Source organism: Diadema antillarum, unplaced genomic scaffold (assembly GCF_040938485.1).
Source record: "Diadema antillarum isolate AM-2024a unplaced genomic scaffold, OU_Dant_1.0 seq00001262_RagTag, whole genome shotgun sequence".
Lineage (NCBI taxonomy): Eukaryota > Metazoa > Echinodermata > Echinoidea > Diadematoida > Diadematidae > Diadema > Diadema antillarum.
The window spans coordinates 333887-359453 of record NW_027272044.1 but is presented as its reverse complement, the minus strand read 5'-3'; the positions used below and the strand labels follow the sequence as shown (position 1 = coordinate 359453).

The window sequence follows — 25567 nt, the reverse complement described above, 5'->3', positions numbered from 1 at the left end:
TTACTGAAGTGATACATGTACCCATGTCTAAAATAAATTAAGAGAAAATTCAATCATCTTACCGTTATTCTGAGTTCTAAGATTTAGCGAATAAGTTTATAGATTATTATAAAAGTTGATGCCTATTTAGGTGGTCAAAACTTACGTTTGAAACGATAGAGTGGGAGCATTTGCAGACATTTGTGAACATCCGACATCTGTTTTGGCATTATAAAGAGCTGGAAGTTACCGTTATTCATTTCTGATTGTAAAAGCAATTATCCAACATTTACTAGTATTTTAACACTGTACGGAGCCGAATGTTACTATTGATTATTTTTTTTTTCAAATGTAAAAGCAAAGAACTGACATTCATTTTAGCATCTTACGGAGCTGAATGTTATCCTTATTCATTTCTGAACATGAAAGCAAACATCCCCAATTCATTTTAGCATCTAACTGAACCGATTGATACCGTTAATCATTTCCAAATGTAAAAGCAATAATCTGTTATTCATTTTAGCATCGTACGGAGCAGAATATTACCGTTATTCATTTTAAAATCAAAAAAGCAAACCTTCAACATTTGTTTTATTGTCGTACGGAGCGGAATGCTACTGCTGTCCACTTCCGAAAGTGAAATGAATTATCTGACAATTTAGCATTGTACGGAGCCGAATTTTACTGTTTTTCATTTTTGAACGTCAAGGCAGACATCAGACATTAAATATTTTACCATCAAACGCAGCTGAAAGTTACCGTTATTCATTTTGAAATGTAATAGCAAATATCCGACATTCATTTTAGCATCGTAGGAGCAGAATATTACTGCTATTCACTTCCGAACGTAAAAGCAATCATCTGACATTTATGTTAGCATCTTCCTTAGCCGAATGTTATTGCTATTTACTTTTGAAAGTAAAAGCAAACATCCGACATTTATTTAATCATCATTCAGGTTTGAATATCATTGTTATTCATTTCCGAATGTGAAAGGGCAAGGGATCATTCGACATTTATTTTAGCATCTTCCGCAGCTGATCTGTTATTGCTATTTACTTCAAACCTGAACGTGAATATCCGGTATTTATTTCACTATCTATATGGAGTTGAATATCATGTTTATTCATTTCCGAACGTCAAAGGGATCATTTGACACTTACTTTAGCATTTTCTGGAGCTGAATGTTGTTGTTATTTACTTTCCAACATAAAAGCAAACATCCGGCATTTATTTTCTCATCGTACGGAGTTGAATATTATTAGTATTCATTTCCGAACGTCAAAGCTAACATTCCACATTTATTGCAGCATCTTCTGGAGCCGAATGTTATCCTTATTCATTTCCGAACGCAAAACCAAACATCCGACACTTCTTTTAGTATCATACGGAGCCGAATATTACCGTTATTCATTTCCAAAATAAAAAGCAAACATCCGGCATTTATTTTTTCATCGTACGGAGTTGAATGTTATCCTTATTCATTTCCGAACGCAAAATCAAACATCCGACACTTATTTTAGTATCATACGGAGTCGAATATTACCGTTATTCATTTCCAAAATAAAAAGCAAACATCTGATATTTATTTTAGCATCTTACGGAGCCGATTGTTACCGCTGTCCATCTACAAAAGTAAAGGCAATTATCCTACTTTTTGGTGGCCCGATTGGGCCACCAAAATCTTCATTTCTGAAATTTTGGTGGCCCGACGCGCATTTTTGGTGGCCACCGGGCCACCGTTAGTGTCGAGCCGTGCATTATGACATAATATGGATACAATAGATTAGGTAATTTCTGTTCATTGAGTATTAGACCCCGTTTACAGTGCGGGGCTGGGCCGAGCCGTGGCCGAGCCGCGGCCGAGCCTGGCCTCAATTTGCGGGGCCGAGCCCTGCAATTCTGTCCGTTTACAGTGCCGGGCTCGGCCCGGACTTTTAATTCAAACCTTTCAATATTTAGTGGCGCTCTGCTTGTAAACAAACGCAATTTGGTATACATGTAGTCTGGTTTCCAGACTCTTTGCCATCTGGACTCCACGGTGACAAAGTTGCAGTTTGGCAAAGGCCTTTGCCGCAGGAAAAATCCTTTGCAGGACAAAACCACCTTAAACTATACTAGTTTTCGATGTTGAGGGCGTTAATATCCTGAATAGCAAAATAGTACGGGCAGATGGTCTGGAAGCCAGACTAAATTTGGTACTGCATTTGGCCCAGTTTGCATTTACAGTGAGAAAAGGCCGGGCTCAGCCACGGCTCGGAGACTACCTCCAGAGCTTGGCCAAATGCGCGGCCGATTTTGACCCCGTATTTTTATACCCCCGCCAAACGAAGTTTGAAGGGGGTATATAGGAATCAGCGGACGGGCGGTCGGTCGGGTGGTCGGGCGGTCGGGCGGTCGGTCGGGCGGTCGGTCCGTTGCAAATCTTGCGTCGCGAACTACTTCCTCAGTTTTCAACCGATTCCCATAAAACTTGGCACAGATGTGTACCTTGTGTTGTAGATGTGCAAGACGTATTTTTTGACAGTACCCAAAAGTACGTTGCCATGGTAACGGCATATTATGGGCAAAAATGGGTACAAATCTTGCGTCGGGAACTACTTCCTCAGTTTTCAACCGATTCCCATAAAACTTGGCACAGATGTGTGCCTTGGGTTGTAGATGTGCAAGACGTATTTTTTGACAGTACCCAAAAGTACGTTGCCATGGTAACGGCATAGTATGGGCAAAAATGGGTACAAATCTTGCGTCGCGAACTTCTCCCACAGTTTTTGATCAATTTTTATGAAATTAGGTACAGATGTTCATCTGAATATGTTAATGTGCAAGACACATATTTCCGCAGTGGCAAAAAAGTGCGTTGCCATGGTAACGGCATGTTATTGGTAAAATATAGGGCAAAATGCTTCATGGCAAAACTGCTTCATCAGTGTTCTTCCAATTCTCATGGAATTCATATTGAATGTTTGTCTTAGGATATAGGTCAGCATGACACATTTCTTGACAGTGACAAAAAGTATGTTGCCATGGTAACAGCTCACATATTATGAGCCAAAATGATGGAAAATTTTGTGTTGCAAACTACTTCCTCAGTTTTTGCCCAATTTCCATGAAACTTGGTACAGATGTGTGCCTTTGGTTGTAGATGTGCAAGACGCATTTTTCGACAGTACCCGAAAGTATGTTGCCATGGTAACGGCATATTAATGGCAGAAGATCAAGGAAAGATCTTGCGGATTTAACTACTTCCTCAGTTTTTTGACCAAAGCTTATGAAATGTTGTTTTGACCAAAGCTTATGAAATGTTGTTTGCCGGGGGTATAACCAGTCGCTGTAGCGACATTTCTAGTTTTATCTTAGTTTCCAGACATCATGCCAATCAACAAAGAAGGTATCCAGATGAAGAAGACAGTCCATCAAGTGTGCCTCTTGAACAAAGCACAGCAAGGATTAAGTTAGAAATTAGTTTAAAGATAAAATGGAGTTCCTGTTAAGGTGCATTTCACCGAGTGAAACCATGATTCAAAGTATCTGGATATAACTGCTAGTCAGTATGATGCTTAGGGAGCATTATAACTCATGTTTGATTACTAGAACGTCAATTTAGATGAGAACTGCAGTAGTGACTCTCGGAAAATAACGGCTCGTTTAAACTGAAGGATTTGGTCTCGCGAGCGCATGATTCACAACGCCCCCTTGCGGTCCCGAGAAGAAAGTCGGTTTTCGGATACTACTCACAGAACTCGTGAGAGAGTTCTGTGATACTGTATGCTACTGAAGTGTACTGTACACAATGTTAGCGCGACCGCATCCCAGAGGTTACGATCCGCGATCCGTTTATAGCTAGCAGAGCAAGCTGTCGACAACTGCGTACATTGTGTGTATAGCCCACAGAGAGTTCTGTGGTATAGCCACTGTGTGCGTCTCATGTCCGACGTCCTGTAGTGTACGATACCCCTGTGCGGTGTATGTTGTGTGTACGTATGATACTCACTGTCGTATTTCAGTCATGGGGGCATGGATGGGGCCGGCCGCCAACCGTGTACTATACTCGAAGTGTCTAGTACTGTGTGGTGGCCATGAGCACTAGTACCCATATTGTACACATGCCCAGCACGCAACGCGCTTTCCACCACTCTTTGCCTTCCACCAAAAAGTCGATGCTCTTTGCTAGTCATGCTTCCACCGAAGAGTGGATTCAGTACACTAAACAATGTAGTCCGTGGCGATATCGTTCTGGCTTCAGTTCGCTATGACAATGCCACTCACTATTGGTACATGCGTGGCCGGCCGTGGCAAGCGAGCTGGCTTCTTTCGTTCGCCCCGTTGCGAGCTATATATTTTACACGTATTATGTACTTGGGTACTGTTTGTATTCATGCGACCAGCTACGAGCTGCGTGTTAGTGGACTGTTCTGCAGATCGTGCTATAATAAACAATGAGATTCTTTCGCCATATGTGTTGACAAGAACAGATAAAATACCTCAAACAATCAAAGACAGTCCTCCCATTTTTCTTGTTTTTGTTATTGCAACTGAAGGCTAATAACAGCTGGAGAAAGAACTTGATTTAGTTCCATGGTACAGAAACTAAATATCATACTTGTCTTCTATGATCAAGCACATAATGACATGGTACTTGTCAATGCAATCATCATTGGTTACTGGTGCCTCTGAAAGTACTTAGTTATTGATAATGAACCTGTGAGAGCTTAAAAGGTAACTTGAAGGTGCGTTATTGCTGCTTTATGTCATGAATGCTTTGCTACCAATGATGTAAGATCTAAACAGGAAACAAACTGCAGATCAGAAGCCTCATTTTTTTTCATGTCCCAACCTATAATGACTGTCTGCTCTTTTATCAGCATCCATTTTTTGCCTGTCTATGTATGTGTGGTCTAGTGTGTGAGAAAAAAGGGGATGGGGGCATTCTTTGCATGGTAGGAATGAATCATAGACTGTAGAACACATATCTGCAGAGCTGTACTTTTTATTTTGCCACTTGACATTCATTAGTTCTGATCATCGCAGCATACCATACCACTTTGTGTATTTGTACCAACAACAAAAAACAACAACAAAAATCCATGGTAATTCCATGTAATTCTCTGCATGTCATTACATTTTTCTTCTTGTATTGTTCCCGTGGTAATGCACATTTTTTTAAGACTCGGCAAGTGGCATGATGTGCCACCAGAAAACAGCCTTGTAATTTTTCTTAAGTGGGCGTTTACTCAGAGAGCGTTTCCTCACAGCTAATGATGATAATCGCTCGATTCAAGGCAGTAGGCCTCATTTCCCAGTCACGGCAAGGATTCCTGGAGCAAATGATGTACCACTCTCGTCTTCAGATGGACAGTTTCCTAGCTACGTAGAGCAGTATATCTTGGCAGAAGTGAAGTGAAAGTTTGCGACTGAGCATGCCGAATAAATGGGATGTTGCAACCAGAGTAGTTACGTCATTTCCCCCATTCTGCTTGTTTGTGTGTATGTTCAAAGGTTTTATTTTCACTTCTTTCAACAGAATGTACAAAAAGTATAAATTTGACATGCGTTTGAAGGAATGATACATAGATAGCAAAGAATAACATTTGTCAGTAGTCATTACAAAGTGAGGCATTTTTCATACAAACATATCTATACATTCTGCGAAAAAAAAAAGGTGGAGGTACCCACTCAAAAGACTGTGCTTGTACTATGTGGGCACCACACAGGGAAAAATAAATACATGTAGGTGAATAACTTAACTACATGGGTGAATAACTTAACTTAATAACTTAAGAGGTGAATAACTTAACTACATATGTTAACATAACATAACTTAACTCTGTGTGTGTGTGTTCACCTGTCTATTTACTTGTTATTTTTGTATAATCCACAAAGGCCTTGAGTATTGTTTTTGTTGTTGTTGTTGTATTTATTGTTTGCATTTCATAAATGAGTAGTCCTTTCCTGTAGATCAGGGGTCACATCACAAGAGAATAGATTATACTGTTGCATTAAAAAAGATTATATATATATATATATATATATATATATATATATAGTCGAGACAATGTAATAATGACAAAAGATGTCACCTGAAGCCAGCTGTTACGAAGCTTTCGACCTTGGTCTTCTTCAGCTTTATTATCTGTTTATTTCATTTCATAAACAGATAATAAAGCTGAAGAAGACCAAGGTCGAAAGCTTCGTAACAGCTGGCTTCATGCGACATCTTTTGTCGTCATTACATTGTCTCGACTATAATTCTTCCTAAGATGACAGAGGCGTACGGTACGAGTATCAGCATTATCGCACTACATATTATATATATATATATACATATATATATATATATATATATATATATATATTAAGGAAACATGAAGGTGTAGGCAATGTCCATGTGTACAAACTGGATAAAGAAGAATGATTTAGGACTTGTGTGTCTCTGATAGAAGGGTGAAGGGATCACTGACATATTCCCATATGCCACTATATTCATCAAACACTTGTATTGTAGACCGGGGGCCCAGAGCATTTATTCAGCTGAAAAGGGTCACACTTTTTGATGGTCTCATTGTATAAGGATGTGGCCAAGGGTCAATAAAATGAATTGCTGGCAAGTCACATCCTGTACCGTAAGCCTAGGGACCACAAAAAGGGACCCCGAAAAATGGATTTATTCAGCCGAAGGGGGTCACGGACAAAAGTTGGTGGATATTGTTCCTTTGGGTGTACTTATCATGAAAACAGCAATGCCAGCTATTTTATCCTGTACGGGGCCCCAGACAGTAGCCCCAAAGGGCCCCACAAATATGGTGTTATTCAGCTGAAAAGGGTCACGGCTAATTTGTTTTGCAATGGAAGTAGTTCCCATCAGAGATATCTAAAACACCAATGCCAGCTATTTTATCCTGTACGGGGCCCCAGACAGTAGCCCCAAAGGGCCCCACCCCCCATAGGCCCTACGTACAAACACACACAAACATTGATTTTATTCAGTTGAAAAGAGTCACGGCTAATTTCTTTTGCAATGGAAGTAGTTCCCGTCAGAGATATCCAAAACACCAATGCCAGCTATTTTATCCTTTACGGGGCCCCAGACAGTAGCCCCAAAGTGCCCCACCCCTATAGGCCATAATTTTATACGTACAAACACACACAAACATTGATTTTATTCGTGCAGCTGTGAAGAATCACGGCTAATTTCTTTTCCAATAGGAGTACCCATCAGAGATGTCAAAAACACCAAAGCTAGCTATCTTATCCAGTACGCCCCCCCCCCCCCCCCCCCCCCCCCACACACACACACACACACACACACACAAACACATTAGTTTCATTCAGCTAAAAAGGGTCACGGCTAATTTCTTTTGCAATGGAAGTAGAACCCATCAGAGATATCCAAAATACCAAAGTCAGTTATTTCATTCCGGAACGGGGCCCAAGACAGTAGCCCAAAATGCCCCCCCCCCCCCCTCCCCACACACACACATTGATTTTATTCAGCTGAAAAAAGGGTCAACTGCTAATTTCTTTTGCAATTTAAGTGGTACTCATCAGAGATATCCAAAACACCAAAGCCAGCTATTATCCTGTACGGGGCCCCAGACAGTAGCCCCAAAGTACCCCCCCCCCCCCACACACACACACACACACTCATTAGCTTCATTCAGCTGAAAAGGGTCACGGCTATAATTTCTTGGGCAATGGAAGTTGTACCCATCAGAGATATGCAAATTACCAAAGCCAGTTATTTCATCCTGCACGGGGCCCCAGACAGTAGCCCCAAATTGCTCCCCCACCCCACACACACATAGATTTTATTCAGCTGAAAAGGGTCATGGCTACTTTCTTTTGCAATCAGAAGTAGTAGGCATACTCATCAGAGAGATCCAAAACACTAAAGCCAGTTATTTTATCCTGTACGGGGCCCCAGACAGTAGCCCCAAAGTGCACCCCTACACACACACACACACACACACACACACGCACACACATTAGTTTCATTCAGCTGAAAAGGGTCACGGCTAATTTCTTTTGCAATGGAAGTAGTATCCATCAGAGATATCCAAAATACCAAAGCTAGTTATTTTATCCTGCACGGGGCCCCAGACAGTATAGCCCCAAACACGGGTAATTTCTTTTGCACTGGAAGAAGTATACCTTTCAGAGATATTCAACGCACCAAGACCAGTTATTTTATCTTGTACAGAGCCCCAGATTGAGTGTCCCATCCATTATTCAAGTACTGTGAATCAGCTGAAAATGGTCTTACAAATTCTTTTGTAACGTAAATATCAGGGCCTACTGAACAGAGATATCACAAACACCAAAGCAAGTCATCTTATCCTGTATACGGAGTCCTATAGGTTACTACAGTAGCAAAACACCCAAGAAATTTGCAAAGGAAGCATACTTCTGTATAGTGCACAACCGAGATGACCATATTACGAAAACCAGTCATTTCATCCTGTATCGGGCCCAGTACAGTAGCCATAAAGTGCCCCTCCCCCACATATTGTATCGTGAGTTCATGCTTTTCAACAAAGGGGACTTTTCTCATCTAAATCGCCTACTGCAGCTCGTCCCATGGAGTCTATATCTGGACCCTGATGACACCAATGCATCCTGGGAAGGATTTTTAGACATCTTTGACGCCGCTGTTAGGGATGCAATTCCCAGAACCAAGAAACGCTCTACCAGATTCAGACCTTGGATTACTAGAGAGATCAAACATATGATCAACAGGAAACGCAAGCTGTTCAGAAGAGCTAGGAGGACTGAGCTCTCGAGTGACTGGTCTGCGTTTCGTGCAATTCGCAACCAGGTGAAATACCACACCAGAGCGTCGTATTGGCACTACGTCAACAATATGTTCTCTCTCCCTGACAACCGTAAACGGTTCTTTGCATTTGTCAGGGAAAGGAAAAGACACTCTCCTCCTCCGGTTCTTGTAGTTGACGACCATGTGATCAGGAACCCAGCTGATATTGCAAATGGGTATCTTGCCACTTTTCAAAGATACTTTACTGGAGGCCAAGAGGTACCCGCTGAACCTCCAAAGTGCCAGTTTCCCATAAGTTCCATGGAATCACTTGACATATCTGTAGCGGATGTCTACCGGAAACTGCTCACTCTCAAAGCCAAAAAAGTTCCAGGGCCTGATAGGCTCTCGCCAGTCCTACTCAAGGAAACAGCTCCAGTATCAGCTCATATTTTGCAGCGGATCTTCTCCATTTCTCTTTCGACTGGTTCTGTTCCAACATCCTGGAAGCGATCAAATATCATACCAGTGTTTAAGACAGGCAACAAATCTGACCCGTCCAACTATCGACCGGTTGCTCTTACCTCAATAGCTAGTATTAAGATCATGGAGTCCTTGGTGGCCAGAGCTATAGAGGACCATCTCGCTTTAAACTGTCCGATTACAACTGTCCAACACGGATTCAGGAGGGGGAAATCGTGTGTTACCCAATTACTGCACTTGACGAACGACTGGCTTCACTCTTTGGAGGGCCCACATGCCTCACCTGTAGATGTTCTGTTCCTCGATTTTTCCCGTGCTTTTGACAAAATGCCTCACGATATTCTCTTACATAAGCTCTCCACTCAGTACAATATCACCGGAAAGCTCTGGCACTGGGCAAAAGATTTCCTCTGCGGACGTGAGCTGCGAGTTTTGTATAGAGGTGTCCACTCTGACTGGTCTCCTGTACCGTCCGGGATCCCCCAAGGAAGTGTTATTGGGCCCCTGTTTTTCAACATGTTCATTAACGATCTTCCTGCCATTGCTTCATCAAAAGTTGCCCTCTTCGCCGATGATACGGTGTTATATCGACCAATTCAATCTGCCAGGGATGTCGAGGATCTGCAACTTGACCTGAATGACGTGTCATGCTGGTGTACCCGCAACCGTATGGAAATCAATGTCAAGAAAACAAAAGTCATGCGAATCGCTGGAGCAAGGAAAACGAATGTTGCCTTACCTTCGTATTTCATACAGGGAGTCCCAATCGATGTTGCTTCTGAAGTTAAATATCTTGGTGTGGTGATCAATCATAGGTTGTCGTGGGAAAGCCATGTTAATTACATAATTTCTCGCGCCAATAGATTGTTGGGCCTGATTAATTCCATGTCTTCCGGCCTTACATCATCAGCCAGTTTTACCCTGTACAAATCGCTCGTTCTGCCAATCTTGGAGTATGGCTTACCTGCATGGATGCCCTACAATCGGAACTTGTGTGACCGACTTGAGGGCGTCCAGCGCCGTGCAACCCGAATGATTCTGAAGCAGCGTAGACAACAAATGCCTTACCCTGAGCGTCTACGTACCTTGAACTGGTCCACATTGGAGTCCCGCCGCACATACCTCCTACTGAGCTTCATCGCCAAAGCCTTGTATCGTTTCATATTGTGTGACGACATCGTGTCTACCATTAAAGTTGTTACTCGACGCCCATATGATGTACGTTTCCAGCATCTGAAAGCTCGCACACAAAGACTTTCAAAGACAGCCATGCACCTTTTTCCCATTTTATGGGATCAGCTGCCCACGGACTTGCGCACAGATTTTGTGCTTGTGAACTTTACAAACTGGCAACAAAGACTGAAATCACATGTCTCTTCCTTTGATTAGACTGTAATATTTGTATATCTAAAGTATGTATTTTTTGTTTGTTTGTAAGGTATCAAATATGGCTCATGTTACCACATCGTGACTATACTATTTGCCTGTACAAAATTGATCTTTCGTCATTGTTACAAAATGTGTAGCCATGTTAACAGCATATTTTGAATGAAAATCATAATGTTATTGTGAATTTATTTAACTCCCTCAGCATTTGAGCAATTTCATTTAAATTTTGGCACATGTGACAGCTATGAAATATATTGTGTAGTTGTGCAAATTTCATTTTCCCCCATATCTTTTATCTTCATATCAAACATTGTGTTGCCATGGTAACAACATTCCTTAATGAAAATCATTGTTTATTTCAATACCTTACTCGGGTTATGAGCACTTGAATTGAGATAATACATGGCACATGTGACTACATGCTTTATTAGTGAGCAGAGTGTACATTTTGTTCAATGTTGAGCAATACATTGCCATGGTATTCTTTTTTTTCTCCAATAGAAAACATGCAGATGATCATTACTGGTTGAGCTGTCTCCATGGGTGTTGGGTAGGGGTGTTACTCACGTTGAGAGATAGTTTTAGTTATCTATGAATTTATTATTTTTCTCTCTATCTTTCGCTCTTTCTCTCTCTCTCTCTCTCTCTCTCTCGCAGTTCTGTTTTGATATCTGTCCAAATATAATGAAGTTAAAATGAAATGTTGTAAGGGAATATAGTTTACATGGAAATTTCAAATTCATACATTGTTCATTAACTGTATGCATTTTCACACGCAGTATAGGTTTTGATGTCGGTAGTCATTTAAGAGCTGACATACATATATGCAATGTATAATTTTTTTTCTTAGTAGTATTTTATTTAGAAAATGACCTCTGATATCTGAATGGAATAAGAAAGATTGGTAGGTTCACATATCTCAAATTGACACTTACAAAGAAACAGTTGTTTTGTTTTTGTTTTTTATGTATGCCTGTTAATGAAATTTGTATTTTTTATATTGTAAACTGACTGTTTTGAGTGCACCAGGTGGGTTGGGGAGGATGGCCTGAGGGCCTAAGTCATTTAGTTGGCTCTTTCCAGACCCGGGCTACCCAACCTGGTGCCCCCTTACCACTCCAATGTACAATTTTCTGATTTCGAAAAATGTATTTGTGATTGAAAGCCAAATAAAATAATAATAATAATAATAATAACATCATTTAGCTGAAAAGAGTCATAGTTGTTTTTCTTTTACAATCGAAGTAGGCCTTAGTTTACATCTCACGGTCACAACCCCCCAAATCAGCCTGCTCGGCGACCGCTCGGCGAGTTTTTAGCCAATATCGGTCGGTCGCCGACCGGTGACCGACCAGGCACTGCTGATTTTTAGGGCATCGGTCGGTCGCCGCTGAAGTTTTAGCGCGGAGCTAAAATTTCAGCGGTGACCGCTCGATTTCTACTCGCCGTTCAAAATACGCTCGGTGCCTGGGCGGCCACCGGTGCCTGGGCGACCTAATTGAGCGGTCACCGATCTTATCGAGCGGTCGCCGTTGGGCGGTTTAGGTTAAAAAAAATTAAGCCCCAAGAGAATCAGTTGCCGAGCAGTGGCCGCTCGATGACCGATGGGAGATCGGTTGGTCACCGGTCGGTCACCGGTCGGCGAGTTAAAAACTGACCGGCGTCCGGGCGGCGACTGCTTGATTTACAGCGGCGTTCCCCAGGGCATATATAAAGAGCTGCCCAGCACCCACCAAGAGAAACAGAGAAGGGCTTTTTACACTTGTGTTTCCTAACCCCGGACTTTCTCTGACCCAGGACTATCGTTAGTCCCGTACCAATTTTTTCAGCTTTTTACACTCGCCAATTAGTCCCGTACTATCTCTTGTCCGGGGCTAAGGAGAAAACTGACCTTTTTACACTCGTATTTCTTAGCCCCGGACTTTCCAAACCACATGAATATTCATAATTACGTTGTGTACTGTACACGTACACGCACGCACCGGCAGCACTTGATTACCTCGTTTCTTATTGGTCAGTGAGGGTCGGACTTCGTCTCCGTCGCTTAGCCCAGGATTATTTTTTCGTTCTGTTTACACTCACTTGCTTGGCACCGCAATTGCGGTGCTAACCCCTGCTATTTTGCAGGGCCAGATAGTACCGTACTATCGGTGGGGCTAGCCCACTTTGGCAAAAACGAGTGTAAACAGAAAGTGGGCTAAGGATAGTCCCGTACCAATGGTGGGGCTAAGGCCCCCCCCCCCCCCCTTAGCCCCACCGTTGGTCCGGGGCTAAGCAAAATTTTACAAGTGTAAAAAGCCCTTAAGATTTCTGAACAAAGTCATCAACTCAGCCTGGTTTTCCCAACAATTTTCATTCACAAGAAAATGCCAAAAGCGCAAAGGAAAAGCACTTCAAAGCGATAAGAAGGGGAGGAGGAATCGGGGCCGTCTGGAACAGGTATGGAGAGAGAAAGAGGCAACCGTCACCAGGGTTTATCCCCGGAGGAAGAAGCAGGAAACTGTGGCTCTAATTGTCCACTCATCAGAAGAGGACTCGGTCACGTCGGCTGGAGACATGGAGGACAAGGAAGGAAAGGATAGCAACTGTGGGACAAATGACGACCTGCCCTCCATCCAACAATCACTGAACTCCAGCAAACGGTTCACAGAGGAGCAGGAAGAACAAATCGCACAGTTGTTTTTTTTTTTTGAGGAGCATACATTGTTCTTTAACATGGGGAACAATGATTACAAAAATAAGGCCAAGAGAGGACATCTGTTGGGGGAGCTGGCTAAATCCCTAATGAGACCGACTGTCACAAACTGCTGGACTTGTGGATCTCGTTGTCGAAGTAGTTGAGGTGGAATCAACGACATCTTAGACCTCGTTGACCTCTCTGATGCAGAGAAAGAGCGTTATTGTTTATACAAAAGGGACATACAGTCCCAAATATTGCTCGTGAGAACATCCTGGCAGGGAACGATGGGCCACCGCCCGTACGCCGACAGGAAACCTCTGATGCCCTGCCGATCATCGGTCGGCCGCTGGTCGATTTTTTAAAAATCGACCGGTGGCCGGTGGGAGACCGCTCAGTTGCCGACGGGTAATCGCTCGGTGACTGATCGGACTCTGCGCTGAGAGGATCCTCGCATTTCGCCAAGTTTGACCTAAAATCGGCCGGCAACTGACGAGTCACCGACAGGACATCGACAGATCATCGCTCGGGCACTGCTCGATTTTCGCTGGGGCTGTCAGCCTGCTCAACAGCTCCAAAAACTGCTGGGCAGTGCCAAAATCTCAGCGGCGACCGAGCAGGCTACAAATCGGTCGGTCGCCGCTCTGAGTTGTGACCGTAGCCCAGATACCCAAAACATCAAAGCCAGTTAGGTTTTCCCAGCCCATTTCGCACTTTTGTCGGTTCATTTGATAGAAGGTTCGAATTCGTACAATGGGTATTCAAATTGGCTGGCCGGTACCCTATACGTTCATTCAAATTCGCCTTGACTTGCCGAAAAGGGTATTTCAGTCATTAAATTTCGCGAAAGACAGTCAAATTCCAAACGTGTTAATTCAATTTAAATCATGCTATTTCTTTGTTTCAGATCATTTTAATGTGTCTTTCTATGTGTGTTTTCGTTTCATCTATAAATTACTGTTATAAAGCAGTAAAAGTATCATATTTCTTATCTAGTATAACTGGATTTGGTTGTTCTGTAACCAGACTGGTAACGCTCCTTCTCTGTCATATACATGTCATTATAGGCCTATACGTGTACCAGTAATGCAGATTAACTTCATTTTTTATAAGCATGACAGCACAATAGACACAGACGTATATCTCTAGAAGACATAGAAAGAATTATTTAAAAAAAAATTGAGGATCATAACCTTGACTTCCTGGAACTGGCCGACCGCTCGTAATAAAGCGCTCGTAACGGCCAGATAATTTGTGGCTTCTTACTTCTTCGGATTTAAAAAGCACGTAAAAAAAAAACTGGTGTCAAAGTCTCTTAAACGAATACGAAAACATGAAAAGCTATGATGCTTACAAAACAATAACTACGATGAAAAGAAATAAGGAAAGAGGTCAAGCATGAACATATCTGGACTGCAGACACGTTAAATTAGATGACCAGAAATCAATTTGAATGAACGAGTGCAGCATGTGATCACGTGACTATATCATTATGAATTTATGAATGAACGGATAGTGGAATGGTGCTTGTCTTATAATCATGGATTTCAGTTGAAAAAGTGTTATTTAGAATAAGGTTAGAGGTAATGTGAATGTTTCAAAATGAATTTGAATGAAGAGATTATGACATTGAACTACCATGTCATCTAGGCGAAATTTTTGCTAAATTTAATTCAACAGTAAAGAATTCGATTAAAAGAGGTGCGAAATTGGCCCGGATGCAGGACCTTTGACAGGTATAGCCCCAAGGTATTCCCATCCCATATGAATTAAGTGTTTTTAGGTGAAAAGAGTCATGTATGCCTATTTTCCTTGGCAGTGGAATTAACAGCTCAGATACGTAAAACACAAACCCATCCAGTTAAGGGGCCCCAAGCCAGTAGCTGGAAAGTGCTCCCGTATTATTTTATTCTTAAGTAAGTGAAAAGAATCACTGCTATAATTTCTTTTGCAATGGAAGTAGTACTCAACGAGGTATCAAAAACACCGAAACCAGTTATATAGCTGTATGGGGCCCCACGGAGTGTTCCTAAAGTGTCCCCACATGTAATTCCACTATCAAGATCTGCACCCCGATCTATTCAATCTGTCAGATCGGGAGAGAGCGGCAAAAGTGTACGGGGACCGGGAGCATCGTAGCAGCAGCGTTTGGGTGATGGGGTTGGATCTGGCAATTTTACAGATCGGGAAGAAATTTTGAACTGGTTCAAAATTTCTTCCCCATCTCCCCATCAAGATTGACCTAGTCTGAATCGTAGCCCAAACGGGGAGAGAGCAGTGACAGTGTAAATACCGCGGGATGAGCATAACAATTCTAGGTTTTTCTGACCGTAGTAACAGTGTCACAAGAACGGGAAGTAGTCTAAACTAGACACCGACGACATGGTCCCGCTGCTGCGCCGCTTTCTTGATCAAAGCACAACCTTCCCGCTTTAACGACGCTCTCACTAAGTTCACTACTCTCGTATAAAATCAAGGCCTGTTCCTACGACGCTTCATTCCTGCTTAGATAACGCTGTTGGCCGCTTTAGCTACGCTGTTCCTACGCTTTCCCAGACTCAATTACGCATGTCTTCCGCTCTCGCCGCTCTAAAATCGAACGTAGCCGATACGCTGGAAAATGTTTGCCAGAACAGCAAAACTGATGATGATGAGGAGGACGTTGTCGTTGTCGCGAAAATGAAGACGAAGGAGCGCATATTTAAGAAGAAGAAGAGATGCAAACGATAAAGAGAATAAAGCAAAACACATTGAAGCTACTGTTTTGGGCCCCGTGCAGGATAAAGTCTGACTTTGGTATTTTGGATATCCGATGGGTACTACTTCCATTGCAAAAGAAATTAGCCGTGACCCTTTTCGGCTGAATGAAACCAATATATATATATATATATATATATATGTGTGTGTGTGTGTGTGTGTGTGTGTGTGTGTGTAGGGGGCACTTTGGGGCTACTGTCTGGGGCCCCGTACAGGATAAAATAACTGGCTTTAGTGCTTTGGATATCTCTGATGAGTACTACTTCCGATTGCAAAAGAAAGTAGCCGCGACCCTTTTCAGCTGAATAAAATCAATGTGTGTGTGTGGGGGGGGGGGGGGAGGGGGGAGGGGGTAAGGGGGCAATTTGGGGCTACTGTCTTGGGCCCCGTGCAGGATAAAATAACTGGCTTTGGTGTTTTGTATATCTCTGATGGGTACTACTTCCATTGCAAATGAAATTAGCCGTTACTCTTATCAGCTGAATAAAGTCAATGTGTGTGTGTGTGTGTTTGTACGTAGGGCTTATAGGGGGCGGGGCACTTTGGGGCTACTGTCTGGGGCCCCATGCAGGATAAAATAGCTGGCTTTGGTGTTTTGGATATCTCTGATGGGTACTACTTCCATTGCAAATGAAATTAGCCGTTACTCTTATCAGCTGAATAAAGTCAATGTGTGTGTGTGTGTGTTTGTACGTAGGGCTTATAGGGGGCGGGGCACTTTGGGGCTACTGTCTGGGGCCCCATGCAGGATAAAATAACTGGCATTGGTGTTTTGGATATCTCTGATGGGAACTACTTCCATTGCAAAAGAAATTAGCCGTGACCCTTTTCAGCTGAATAACACCATATTTGTGGGGCCCTTTGGGGCTACTGTCTGGGGCCCCGTACAGGATAAAATAGCTGGCATTGCTTTTTTCATGATAAGTACACCCAAAGGAACAATATCCACCAACTTTTGTCAGTGACCCCCTTCGGCTGAGTAAATCCATTTTTCGGGGTCCCTGTTTGTCGCCCCTAGGCTTACGGTACAGGATGTGACTTGCCAGCAATTCATTTTATTGACCCTTGGCCACATCCTTATATGATGAGACCATTAAAAACTGTGACCCGTTTCAGCTGAATAAACTATTGTGTATGTGTGTAGGGGGGGGGGGGGGGGCACTTTGGGGCTACTGTCTGGGGCGCCGTACAGGATAAAATAGCTGGCTTTGGTGTTTTGTATATCTCTGATGGGTACTACTTCCATTGCAAATGAAATTAGCCGTTACTCTTATCAGCTGAATAAAGTCAATGTGTGTGTGTGTGTGTTTGTACGTAGGGCTTATAGGGGGCGGGGCACTTTGGGGCTACTGTCTGGGGCCCCATGCAGGATAAAATAGCTGGCTTTGGTGTTTTGGATATCTCTGATTGGTACTCCTTCCATTGCAAAAGAAATTAGCCATGACTCTTTTCAACTGAATAAAATCAATGTTTGTGTGTGTTTGTACGTAGGGCCTATGGGGGGTGGGGCCCTTTGGGGCTACTGTCTGGGGCCCCGTACAGGATAAAATAGCTGGCATTGGTGTTTTGGATATCTCTGATGGGAACTACTTCCATTGCAAAAGAAATTAGCCGTGACCCTTTTCAGCTGAATAACACCATATTTGTGGGGCCCTTTGGGGCTACTGTCTGGGGCCCCGTACAGGATAAAATAGCTGGCATTGCTGTTTTCATGATAAGTACACCCAAAGGAACAATATCCACCAACTTTTGTCCGTGACCCCCTTCGGCTGAATAAATCCATTTTTCGGGGTCCCTGTTTGTCGCCCCTAGGCTTACGGTACAGGATGTGACTTGCCAGCAATTCATTTTATTGACCCTTGGCCACATCCTTATATGATGAGACCATTAAAAACTGTGACCCTTTTCAGCTGAATAAATGCTCTGGGCCCCCGGTCTATTGGTGTGTACCTGCGTAATGTACATGTACCTATGTCAAGATGAGTGATAGTTTGTAGGAGACTATTAAAAGTGGTAGCGTACTGTATGTTGCTACCATGGGAACACAAACTGCTCTAATGGTTGAAGATAACTAATTCAAGTAGGTTTAGTAGGGAGTGCTGGCAAGGATTGTTACATATTAGTTAGAGATGAGGACTAGCGGCAGCCTACCACACACTGTTCTCTCATTCATGTGTTTATTGAAATATTAGAGTAAAACCAGAAGGCATGGCAAGGGCTAGTGAGAGAGGATGGAAAGTTTCAAAGTCACCTTACTTTGTAATCCCATATGCATGTCAGCTGAGGTGCCTGGTCAAATGACTTATGTGATCTGAGTCAATGCAATATTCTTTGTTTATATTTTGCATGAAAAACTTTATTTCATCTCTCTGTTTTAAAGGGAGATATAGTTCTCATGCTATTATTTTGTTTTCCTTTTCATTCTTCATATGCATCAGAACACTCGAACGTACTTGTGCATGATCATGAATGCAACTCTTTGAAAAATCAGACTCCAACCCAAAAGGTTCATATTCTCTGTTTTTGCCATAAGCATGTTTCATTTGTTGAAGCAGAATGGAGTGCATGAGGCTTATTACTCCTTGTAATATAGAGAAATGGAATCTAGAGTTTGGGGATCCATTTCTTTAAAGATGAATGCACTAGCTGCAAATTGTGATGATTGCAGTTACCACGTGACAGCAATGATGTAGATCCTCACGTTGATTGGTTGCTTTCTGGCTGTTGCTATAGCAACTGCAATTACTGCAACCTGCAGGAATGACAAATCACTTAAATGAAATGGGGACCCCCTGGTCAGAGGGAGGTTGCATAAGCAGCTCTAACAGCTGGAAGTGTGGCCAGGTATCTGTACTCATCAGTTATGACTCAGAACATATCTATTTTTGTGAATGATTATTCCAGAAATCATCAGCAAGGCGTGGTGCTACGAGGAACACAAAGATGAAGCAGAAGAAAGTGGTGGAGTACTACACCATTGCAGACTTTGAGGGCGCTGCAGGTGAAGGAAGTCTCTCTTTCAAAGAGGGAGAAAAGGCTGAGGTAGGTGTTGCCATGCCTAAATTTCTTCCCTCTGCTCACATGTGGGTCAGGAAGTGTTTAAGTGTGTGGGTGTGTTCATGGTAATTAATGTGAGCATTTGTAAATGCTTCAAATGTAAATTGCCAAGATGAGGACTCGCACTGTACACATAACCCCATAAGTGGCACATATGTGACCCGCCACAACAAAAGGGTCGGAAATTCGCTGAAGGCTGAGCCAAGGATATTGAGTGTGAAGTCAGATCATCAAAATTGGTCAAAACAATCAAAATTCTACTTTTGCCATGATTTTGTAGTCTAATGTTTTGTTTATCATCTGCCGAAATTTTGAAGCTAAATGACCAAAGGAAAGGCAAGAAATGAGCATTTTTCTGGGCCATGATTTTCTGACCTTCAACGGAACATCCAGAAACATGCCTGAAGATTTGGATTTAGCTCTGCAGATAGACTCCACCCCTATCAACGAGGGAGTGATCTTATTTGGTCAGTTTGTGGCATCCTGGTTACTGATTGGTCGAGCGTAGACCACTAATGCTAAGCTTGAATGAACATCACGGAGGTTGCAAGGACATACCTTCTATGTCAAGAGGTGAAAACTGTCTTACATGTACCTCCCCTTGATCACGATTGCATCGGAAGGAAAACTTTGAAGGCAGTTTTCCTGAAATGCTGATTTCTTAGACCACTCAACATAATCTCATAAGATCGTTGATATCTCCACAACCAAGTACTTTTATGAGTCATGTTATACAATGTATATGAAATTAAAGCGGAAGAGTAAGGGAATAATGTCATGCCAGTTTTAGAAAATTGACCTCCCCTGACTTTCGGATCCTTTTGTTGTAGAGGGTCACATATAGTGGCTGCGTGAGAAGCATTGGCATTCCAGTTGACAGCACAGTAGTCCAATTATTTTAGATTTGTGTTTTTGAATTGGAATTTGATAGAAAATTATTTTCTTCTGTTTCTGAAACTGTGCTGCTGTCAATTATTCTAAAGCTTAAATCTTTTGAATGTGTTTGTTGCATGAAGATGTGTTTCTTCAAATCTTTGTGATGTAAATGCTTTGCTGGGTGACTCTAAACTGGATTTCAAAACTGTTTATTAAGGATTTGTAGTCAATTCCTTTGAGAATGTGAAGTTATTTTTGTGCTGAAAGCATTTCTAAAGAGGAGAGTCAAAATGACAATGAATTAATAATATTCCCTTCTATCATTGTTAAAGGTGCGTGAAGAAACAGCTGGTGGATGGTGGTATGTGACCATCAATGGCCAAGAGGGATGGGCGCCCTCAACATATATCGAGAAACGTGAGGTGCCTGCAGGCCGAGGGGGTAGGTCAACCGGCCCATCTGGTCTAGCAAGCCTTGATGAGGAAACAGGAGAGCAGAGTGGCCCTCCAGCCCTTCCTTCAAGGCCAAAATTTGGAGGGGGTGGGGCCTTTAAACCATTGACAAGCTCCAATAAACCCAGTCCACCGCCCATTAATCGTAGCAACAGCCCATCTGCTTCTCGATCCTCTGCTGCTAGCAACGCCAGCTCACCGACGGATGTTGTGTCTGCGCTGAAGAAACAATTTGACAAGTCTTCCGTGAGTGAAAGCCCATCACGCCCCTCAGGGCCAAAACCGCCGAAGCCAGCATCGCAGCCCTATTGCAACCGGGATGCGGTGTACGTGACCACCTCCAGCTATGTCAATGATGAGAATGATGGACTCAGCTTCGAGGCTGGTGAGAAGGTCGAGGTGATCAAGAGGGACGGCAGTGGCTGGTGGCTTGTCCGGATCGGATCACAAGAAGGTTGGGCTCCCAGTACATACATGGAGAAGGCATGATTGTTAGCCCACAGAGGGGATGTTGTCAGTACACCGATGCTACAAATTTGGTTGGTATGGAAACCGACACATAGTTGATGCTGGAGCCAAACTACTGTAACCCTGCTGCCACTGCACATCAAGAACTGTATTCTACGCCGACATGACGTAGTTAACCATGGGTCATGTTGCCATCCAGCCAGCTGTCATCAGGACATCGTTTTTCACCTTTTGCACACGAGATTCATGTCAGCTTATCTTTTGATACAATGAAGCACTGTCTTTCTGGACTCATGTGATAGTGGTGGCATAGATTTGATATGCAAATTGAAATATTTTTCAGTGCATTCAACTCTCTCATGCTTTGACAGGTTATATTGGGAGGATATTTTTGTTTGTTTGTTTGTTTTGTATGATGATGGTTAGAGCAGAGTGCTCTGCTGAATACTAAAGGCTCTTTGTCCTGAAACAGAAGAACCTTGGGTAGATTTCTGCCCGATCATACATCCTTGGAAAAGGTACTGCACACCAATAATTATGTCTATCTTCTCCTAGATATAGAGGATTTTGTGCCTGGCATTGCCAGGATATAATGAAAGATAGATCTATGCTAGTGCAAACACCAGGAAAATTGCGCTTGGTATTACCCTGAAAGTGTTGGTAAACCAGAGAACTAAGGATCAGCAATATTGCATCATTTAAGACATATTCAGGGTCAAATGAGACATCTATGTGAACTGTGTAACACTATCTATGTGAACTGTGTAACACTTTCATGCTCAGAGGCAAGTCTCAGTAGCCATTGTATTTTGGGATTGAGATCCTCAGTGTGAACGAAGGCAGTGATACAAATGGTTGCCCTGTTCACTGTATTGCTAGTTGGCCAATATCACTGTCTCATGCTTTCACTAGTGGATATACAGGAAACACTTCTTATTATTTCTGCCTTTAACATCCTTTGTTTTGTTTTGTTTTTGCTAGCTCCATTTAGATGTGACTGAATTATGATTTGTGTCTTTCAGGCAAAATGCACTTGTACTTAGCAGGGGCTAGAGAAGAGGGTACTGTATTCAGTAAACCCTTGTTGTTATGGACACTTGTGTAACAGAATCTTGTTATCATAGTGATGTGAATGCATTAGTTCCAAAGTTGAAAAAAAAAAAGTTATTTATGCTATTCTGACACAGCTCACTCCCACTTAATGCAACAGTGATAGAAATTATCCTGTTAGTCTGCCAGATGCCCAAAAGTTCAAAAGTTGTTCTCTTTTTTTCACTTGCTTTGTAAAAGCAATATTTTACCACAATAGAGTAATTTCCCTGTTTTCAAAGAGTTTGTTTGAAGGAGAGTCCACTCTATAGGAAAATGTGGAGATGATGCATTCAATGCCCCCCCCTCAAAAAAAAAAAAAAAATGGTTTGTTATAATGAGAGTCTATTCAAAGCACATATCAGCCTCTCTCACCCCCTGTACTGTGGCTGCTATGTAATGTATTTGGGCTGTGGATGCCAGCTTGTAAGTTCCTGTGTGTAGAAGGTTTGTTGAATTACAGTCACACTGTAAATGATTCCATGATCTGAAGACCAAACATTGTTTTTGTTTGTATTCTGTCTTGTTTATTTCTTTGTGTATTTGGTTGTCAAAGAAGACATATCCCATGTAGACAAGAGGTATAAGGAAACTTTTTGCACTCATCATTTTCACGTGGACGGGGCAAGCATACGTATTGATTTCATTGTGTAGTGTTGTGCCACAGTCTGTTATGTGCATGTCTCTTCCCTTTTCACACTGCCAATTAACTCTGAGGAACACCACTTCACTGTGCCATTGACATAGTGCATACAAAAAATTGCCTACAGCAGTTAGGGATTTACCTTTACCTTTTACTTGGGAGCCCCCCCCCCCCCCCCGACATTCTGTGCAATATATTGCCATTGCACAAAGCTACCACAATGTTTCATGGCATTTGTCTTGCGAATCTCCTGCATTTTTGACACCAAATTTGCAACACTCGGGTACATGACTTTTAAGTTAAGCAGTTATGTACATGTATGTTGTACCAAAAATTGCTCAAAACATGAATTCAAGTGCAATTTCAATGCAATACATGTATGTGATTTGAGTCAAATTTCATAAGAGCATGATTATTTGTGCTTTTTATTGAGTAAAAATCAATTAATGACATGTTTTCGTACTCAGAACAGTGTCACCGACAAATTTCATTGGAAAAAACAATAAAAACAAAATACAAAAACAGCAAAATACTACAGACATTCTTTTCGATGGCACAATTTCCTCACTTACATTTGCTGAGAATATTAGAAAGAATATGTACACCAAAAATATGTCTTTTTGGAGATTTTTTTAATGATTTATAGCGAAAAGTCTGATTTCACGCATGCATCATGCAAAATAATTGGCATTTGTTGAAAAATCAACTCCACAGTTTTGTAGATTAAGTCGCAGGCAATGTTTGTGCTGATTTTCTTTGCCATAGCGCAGTCAACGGCCAAGATCTGGAGTGGGGCTTTGGAGCCCCCCCCCCCAATGTCTACCTAGATAGCCTGGGGTCTACTTAGGGTTAAGGTATTTGTGTCATTGATGGTAATCCAGTTGAGAAACCATGGTGGAAATGATAGTTGCTTTATCACTCCATGACCAGTCAAGTGCTGGAAGTGAATGGAGAGTTTACATATCAGATGGATTATAAAGAGCTCAAAGTTATAAGCAGCAAGCACAAAACTCAGCCAGAGATATACAGATGAGTCATATGGCTCTCTTGTTAGCAAAGTGCCTCATAATATCATTTAATGAACATGTTTGAGCACTGTGAAACAAACAATATTTTGTTCTCGATAGTATGCAAGTATTTAATACTGATTACGATCAGTATATCAGCAGAGTGCAGTCTTACTGTATGTATTGTTTCTACATGCATATCTGTCATGGCTTGATTATTTACAAATTGTATTATAGATTGTATAAAGTTGATATCTAATGTACAAAACTGTGGATATTTTTAGAAAAAGAATAAAAAGAAGAATTTATTGTGGATTAACCAAGTACAGGGGAAGTATAACAAATACTGATTTAACAAGATATCAGAAGCTATGAGGAAATTTTTGTGGTCCTGATGTTTTCTTCCTGCTGTAAGTCAGTGTATTATACTATCTGGTACTCCTAGAAGGAGATTGGCTGTAACAAAATAACTGCTATAATGACCAGAATCCTATAACTTTTTAACAAAGACAAATGTATGGTAACTACAATGTAATTGAACCTGTTACAGCAGGGAAAATAAATCCATTGCCTACCTGACCGTAATATCTGGAGTCCACATGCGTAGAATATGGTGCATTATTACCATGCCCACATACGCAGTGCTCTTGCTAGCATATGTCACAGAATTGGCTCTGTCTTGTGATTCGGTAAAGTGCCTGTTCACACATGTGCAGCAATTCTCTGCCATGTACTGTGCACTCCCGTTATAATGAACTCGGTTATGACGAAATTCTGGTTAGAACAAAGTAAAGATTCAGGCCACAACATCATCCACTCTTAAGTTTTTTTCTTGCTTATTTGTTCGAATATAACAAAATTTTTGATATACCGAAAGAAAACTGCAGTCTACTGTACAATGCAGAATGCACACTACCCATACAGGCATGCAATATAGCAAGGAAAATGATTTTGTTCTGACCTCTTAATGGTTCTGTGTTTGAAACTTATACCAGCATTAGTTTGTCTTTCAGATGCCTGAAGGGAGAAATACAGTATTGTAGAGCAAATACAGGATAAGGCACAATGTTGTAGTTCATGGTGTCAATGTCTCTTCAGAAAATATTCTTGCATCACCAGACTTTGAGAGAATATACAAAATGTATTATGATTTGTTCTAATTTTCTGTTTAGAGGTAAATCTTGAAGGGTTTGTTGCACTCCATTTTTTTTTATACAACGAAAAATGCTGAAACAAGTATTTTAAAATATTTTATTGTGCTTTTGTAGATCTGGGTAGGGGAGATGTCTGTCCCTATTGTCTTTCTGTACATATGATATTGAGATATTTAACAAAGAAGAAAAATGCATATTTTTCTATTATCAAGAACGGAAAAGTGGGATAGACTTGAGAGCTATGTGTGAGGCATAACTGCTTAATATCCTCATTCATTTGAGGTGAATGGGCTCAAATCAATCACATTTGTTGAAACGTTGAATAAATTAGTTTCAATTTACTTTGTCTGCTATTTAGGGGAAGTCAGAGGACTGTGATCTATCTAGACATGTCTATGTCATAGGTATGTGTTCGTCTACCATACAGAAAATCTTGAATCGTGACAATCCTTTATTATCAACGCATATGCTTACAGCATATATATATTTTTTTAAAGATATTTTGTTAGGCCAATAAATTGATGATTACTAGTTTAGCATAAATATGTCATGTCTAGTGGAAACAAGAACACACACACAAAACAAGTAATAATTTGGCAGTTTGATCTAATGACCCAGTCTACACTCTGTGTGGCTGTCTATGATTGAATGTGGTTTAATTTTGTGCTGACTTTAAGCTGATTTCGTTTTGTTTCTGTGCATAGAAACTGCCTTTGAGAAAAAAGTGTAAATTTCAAGGACTGTATGAATCTTAATGTTTACGTCTGAGGTTAGAATCATTGTC

At 41.7% G+C, this 25567-nt stretch overlaps 1 protein-coding gene across 1 annotated transcript in view; it reads left to right on the top strand.

The window, feature by feature from the left end:
• LOC139745386 (SH3 and PX domain-containing protein 2A-like) overlaps positions 1 to 21415 on the top strand; it is a 71781-nt gene extending 50366 nt beyond the window's left edge. The window contains exons 13-14 of the mRNA XM_071655780.1: positions 18942 to 19079; positions 20303 to 21415. Of these exons, the coding sequence (XP_071511881.1) occupies positions 18942 to 19079; positions 20303 to 20911 (747 nt within the window). The 3' untranslated portion in view covers positions 20912 to 21415. The remainder of the gene's footprint in view (positions 1 to 18941; positions 19080 to 20302) is intronic.
• The last annotated feature ends 4152 nt before the right edge of the window (positions 21416 to 25567 follow it).